The sequence below is a fragment of the Chrysochloris asiatica genome, unplaced genomic scaffold (genome assembly GCF_000296735.1).
Source record: "Chrysochloris asiatica unplaced genomic scaffold, ChrAsi1.0 scaffold00314, whole genome shotgun sequence".
Lineage (NCBI taxonomy): Eukaryota > Metazoa > Chordata > Mammalia > Afrosoricida > Chrysochloridae > Chrysochloris > Chrysochloris asiatica.
The window spans coordinates 1,531,080-1,537,060 of record NW_006408832.1 but is presented as its reverse complement, the minus strand read 5'-3'; the positions used below and the strand labels follow the sequence as shown (position 1 = coordinate 1,537,060).

The following is a 5,981-nucleotide window of genomic DNA, read 5'->3' as shown; positions in this document are numbered from 1 at the left end:
GAGGAGGCCGAAGGTCGAATTCAGGCGTCAGTGGTAGGGGGGTGAGACTTTCTCAGAGTGTCACCTGGACCTGGGGGAGATCCTCATCTCTTTTCAACATCTGTGGTCCTAGAGTTCTTTGGAACACTCCATGCTTGCCACCAATCTTTCTTAGGGTCTAGGGGGTTCTCAGCATAGGGACCCTGCACCCAAAGTCTGAATTCTGTTTCTGACTCTCCTTTCTTAGTGGTACTAACTCCCTTTCTCTCTCTTCTTGATTCTCTCTTGCTTTTATCTCTTGTAAGATGAAAGGTGATGCAGGCTACACCCCGGACATAGGATCAGGGCTGTGACTGAATAAGGGTGTCACATGTCACCCTAATCCCCTTACAACTGCATGGCTAGCCACATCAGATCACATGATGGAGGTGATTCCATCATTACATAACTGACAAACCACTAGGAATTAAGTTCCAACCAGGTGGGCACGTATTTTGGGGACCAAATTCAACCCATGACAGAGGCCTACCCTCACTCTCAGCTCAGGTCCTTCCTGTGCTGCCCAGCATGGTCTGGACACTCCTGCAGGCTCTGGTCTCATCCAAGGTGGCCCACGGCTGGACCAGTGCTGGACTAGAGGGCCAGTGTCCTGCGTTCTCAGTCTCTGTGTCCCCACCCCACACTCCCTCCATCCCTGCCCGGCCACCACCATGTCCACTATCACTACACCCACACGCAGGGAGGTGTGTGGCCAGGCCTGGACTGCAGACTCCTGGAGAGACTAGGCGTCCATTTGGCAGAGTTGTCCAAATGTTTTCCGCCTTTCCCACAGGGCCAGACCTCTCTCAGATCACCCCAAGATCATCAAACTCTTAATGCCAGATCTCTAGCCAACTGCCCACCACTCTGTGTCTGGGAGATAGGACAACAAGGTGGTCCACCACTGCTGCGGCCAAGGCCAGTCCCCACCTCACCGGGCCACCACTGGCCTTTCCTGCTGGGATCCTTCCTCCTTCAGAACATGGCTATAGGGTCATCAGATGGTCTCTGACTTCCAGAAGTTGATGACACTCCTTAACCCAAACACTGTATTATGGGGAAAGGAGAAGGTATCTGTGCGTCATCTGACAAGTTGTTGGATGTGGCTCCACTTTCTGGTTCTGCCTCCCTCTGGGCCCCTATAATCTGACAAGGGGTCAGATGTGTCCACTCCACCTCTGGGCCCCGTCGGGTTACACAGAGCACCCAGAGCAGTGGCTTTCCTCTTTCCCAGAGTGGGCCAGGCAAGACGCTCGGTCCAGAACATCCTGTCAGTCTACACTGGGCTGTGGGTGATTGCTCAGAAGGCTCAGCTAACAACTCTCCTCCTTCAGGAAGTACACCCAGGCCAGTTTCTGTCATTGATGGGAAGGAAATGCCCACTGCGGTCCTTCAGCTCCCAAGCCTCCTGGGCCGTCCTTTCAGCCTAAACATGTGAGGACCATGTGGGGTCATTGTTGGCACTTTATTGGAGCAGAAAAGCACCTGGAGCACACGTGTACAGCTCAATGGACACTCACACGATGGACACCCACGAAAGCATTTCTCAGGACAGGAAAGTAGGCACAGAGTCACACTGTGTGTGGAGATGGGCTGGAAACGCTTCAGGGCTTGGGGCACAGGGAGAGGACCACCACAAGCTGGCTTTCGCTTTTTCATGGACCAACCCATGAGAACAGGGCCAAGGGGATGTCAAGGGGGCACACATCACACTTGCTACTGGAAGATGCTGGGACTCAGCTTGTACATGCATATCAGCCAGAGGACGCAGACGGTCATGGAAACCCAGATCCAGACGTCTTCATAAGGCTCAGCGTGAGACCCGTGACAGGGGTTGGCAGAGCAGAAGTCTTCATCCCTCCGGGACCCACAGCTGGATTTGCTGAACCGAGACCTCAGTGGCTTCTTCTTCTTGGAGTAGCCATGGGTGAGGAAGCCAGTACTCTGGGGGCCTTTACGTTTGATGATATTGAAGACTGAGAAGGGGATGGTGATGGAACCCTCACTGAAAGTGATGGAAGCAGCAGCACTAGCCTTCAGAAGGGGGTGGTGACCTGCGGCTGCCGCGACATTGCCTCCATCTACCCTCTCTTTGCCTTCAGTGGTGACGGTGAAAGAGTCCTTGTCTGGGGCATTGTCAGTAGAGGAGGTGACGGCAGCCTTCTCCTTGGCGATGGGGCCATTGCTACTGGACTCTGGCCCAGTGCTGAGAGAACCATTGCCACCAGTGTCCTCACCTTTGTTTTTGGTGATGTCAGTAGACTCTTTGCCTTTTGTGTCACCAGTAGCGGAAGTGAAGGCACCCTTGTTGCTGGCGATGGGACTCCCAGTCTTGGTCTCTGGAAGGGGGTCATCATCAGTGGTAGCAAGGCCATTGCTGCCATCTTCCTTCCCTTGGCCTTTGGTGAGGTTAATACGAGAGTCCTTGCCTTTGATACCATCAGTGAAGATGAAAGGGAAGGTGATGGCACCATCATCACTGATGGTCTCCAGAAGGCCATCATGACCGCTGGTGACAGGACCGTTATTGCAAGCTTCCTGGCTGCTTTTGCCTTCGGTGATGTTGGTGAAGGAATCCTTGCCTTTGATGATATTGGTGAAGGACAAGGGGAAGGTGATGGAGCCTTCGCCGTTGGCCATGAGGCCAATGATGTAAGACACCAGCACTGGACCCTTTCCAGCCATGGTGGTGTCGTTGCCGTCATAGACGATGGGGTCAGATATGGAGCCTTTGCCTTTGAAGATGAAGCCCTTGAGCTCAATGTTGCTGATCAGGAGACCCTTTCCATGGAAGATAGGGTCTTTGATATTCACCGGGATGCCCTTGCCTTCCGGTATGGCCATGGAATTTGCAGAGAGACAGAGGGAGCCCTTGCCAATGGTATCAGCAGCTGGAAGGGAGCCCTCCTTGGTGGGGCCGTGGCTGCTACCATTGACCACAGGACCCTTGTCCTTATTCTCAAGGGAGAAGGGGATGGTGATGATGCCTTCGCCCTTGCTGAAGAAGTGGCTGCTATCCGTGAGTGGATTCTTGATGAAGTCAGACACGGAGAGTGGTATGGCAAAGCAGCCCTTGTGCACGGCATAAGGCTTGCTGCCCCGGGGTCGTCTGACCACAGGCTTGCTCCCGAGGGCCAGCAGCCGTGTGCTACCAAGGACACTGGAGGCAGTGATGGTGAGGCCCACGCCACTGTACATGGTGTAGCTGCCCCGGATGGCTCTTGGGGCTGGGGCAGGGCCCAGCCCCTTCTGGAGGAAGCAGGTGCCCAGGTCACAGGCCTCGCAGGGCCTCGGGACATTGCCAGGGGCCTTGTAGTGGAGCCTCGGACACTGGTCAGGTCCAGGGCTCTCACCGTAGCATTTGCGCAGGACGTGCAGAGCCAGTTTATTGAGGAAGGGGTGCACACTCAGGGAGCTCACCTGGCACTCACTGGAGGCACCCCGGGGACACAGCCTGCACTTCTGGCCCCACATGCGCATCTTCACCAGCCCCTGGCGACTGTCCTCATCCCAGCACAGGTGGAAAAGGATCTGCACGTGGGCTGAGGCCCAGCCCCACAGGCATCGGCCACACTGGAACCTGCAGGGAAAAGAGGGCAGCTGAGCAGACAGGGCTTCAGGTGAGCAGGCACGTGGCACACGGGTCGCATGAGAGGGCAGGTAAATGGTCTGACTGGGAGGGAGCGGTGAAGGCTAAAAATGAATGGTCAGCAGGGCAGCGGTAGCAGCAAGGGCTGTAGGGGAGTGGGCACTTAGAAGTTAGTACAGCTCCTAGCATCCCTGAGTCCCGGTACCCAGGTCTACACCCAGCCAGACAGGCCCTGCCTATGAATCTATATGTGGGTGTCAGGGCCCCCTCTGAAAACGGACACAACACAGGTGCTCTCTGTCCATAGTCCAGAACCTGGGAAACTGAAACACAAAGCTTGCTTCATGAACTTGGTGCCAAAACCCACCCCGTAGCACCAGCAAGAGAAGAACTGAGCCCCAGGGTGGGCTGAGATTGACTCACTTTCCTGTGGGTTTGTGAAGTCTCCGGTGACCCTCACTCGGAACCTGCTGTGGCTCTGTGGGCTAAGCACTGGACCACGAACCACAAGGTCAGTTCTTTGGAAACCCTATACAGGCTTGTTATGAAACCAACTCAGCAGCACTTAACAACAACAACTAAGCTAAAGCAAGAGAGAGCTGAGGCTATCTGCTCCCCCAAAACCTTTACAGCCCGGGAAACCCTCTCCAGGCTAACTATGAGTTGGAACCAACTTGACAGCCTTTAACAACAGTTGGAGGTTAATGGTTCGAACCCACTCAGTGGCACCACAGGAGAAAGGCTTGTCAATTCACTTCTGTGACGGTGACAACCAAGAGCACAGGGGTTGTTCTGCTCTGAGTCACACGGGCTCACCTGAGTCCGATTTGGGGGCTTGGGGGTCTGGTGACCTGGCTTACTTGCATTGAGGGGTGCTGTCCAGTCTCAGAGCTGGTAGGTGAGGGGCAGAGGGGGACAAAAAGGACCTGTGATCATCGGGACTCAGCCTACACAACAAGGTCAATCAGGTCAGAGTGGATTGGCAGTGTGGCAGGCAGAGTCAGGGAAATGCTGGGTCATGTTAGAGACGGAAAGTCGGGAGAACAGTGGCAATGAAACAAGTATGAGATGGCCGTCTGTGAGTCAGGTAGAGGACACCGTGTCCCCCCTGGACTGTAAAGGCAGTGAGACTACCTCATCCCCGGGCCACTGCAGCGATAGCTGGCAGCCCAGCGGGTGGATGGTCCTCAGGGAGCCAGATGAGCAGCCAGTTGCCGGGACACAGGCAGACACAGAACTTTACTGGCCCGCTCCTGAGACAGTCCTGCACGAATTCCTCCAGAGTGGCCCGTGATGGAGTTGGTGTCCACTGCGACATTGGGTTAGCAGTCATAAGACCATGTGGCCACCAAACTCAGGAAACACAGCCCAAGACTGGAGTCCTAACTTCTCACCTCACTGAAATGTGATTAATTTATACCTGAGTGGTCTCCTGTGTCCAGATCTCTGCCCCTCAACCCCACTGTAGACTCACTGAAATCCCAACACTGTGACCAGGAGTTCAGCTGTTCACGGGTCTGACGAGGACAACAAAACTGGGAAACCAGGTGGGCCTCAGACCCGCAGTCCTCAGAGTTGGGACTGTGACCACACCTGCCCCAGGGGCTTGGGCATGGGGCTGGGGGCTGTGGTGCCTGTATCAAAGGGGGACCCTCTCTCAGCCCCTACAATCCTAGGTCACTCTGTGTGAGATCCCCACAGAATGACCCACCCCAGCCAGCTAGAGGCCCTCACATCTACTGGCTCAGGACAGTGTCTACCCAGAAAAAAACCCAATCTGCCCCAGCTCAGTTCCCTGCAGTAGCCCTGCTGTGGCCGTAGAGGTGACCAACAAGGCACATATTAGTGACCCCCCTCCCCCCACCACGAACAGCCTAGCCTCCGGACAGCGAGCCCTGCTTTCCCGTAGGTCCTCCATCCAGTGCCCTGGGCTGCCATAGAGACACCAGAGACGTCATGGGCAAAGAGGGCAAGGCTGGCCAGATACCTGAGCAAAACCAAACTCTCCATGAGTGGATGCGGTCACTTCACCGTCTATGGACCCGTTGTTAGGGTCCTCGTTCCCCGCCACCTCCCAGCTGCAGGCTGTCGGCTTTCCAGCGAGGCGTGGGCACCTCCCACAGGGCTTGAGTTGCGGACGTTCCCCAAACACCCCCACGTTCTGGATGGGAGGACTGCTCCAGCCCCACCCTTTTCGGATACTTGGACCACACAGACCCTCAGTCAACTCCTGGGGGCCACACCTATGGGTTCAGTCCACACCCACCTGCTCCCAGCCTCACCCACCTGCTCTAGGACACACCCACCCAATCCAGGACACACCCACCCGTTCCAGGACACACCCACCTGCTCCCAGCCACACCCACCTGCTCCA

At 55.8% G+C, this 5,981-nt stretch overlaps 1 protein-coding gene across 1 annotated transcript in view; it reads right to left on the bottom strand.

Annotated features, from left to right (window-relative positions):
* Nucleotides 1-1,734: 1,734 nt before the first annotated feature.
* CXXC11 (CXXC finger protein 11) overlaps nucleotides 1,735-5,981 on the bottom strand; it is a 5,087-nt gene continuing 840 nt past the window's right edge. The window contains exon 2 of the mRNA XM_006875239.1: nucleotides 1,735-3,598. Within this exon, the coding sequence (XP_006875301.1) occupies nucleotides 1,735-3,598 (1,864 nt within the window). The remainder of the gene's footprint in view (nucleotides 3,599-5,981) is intronic.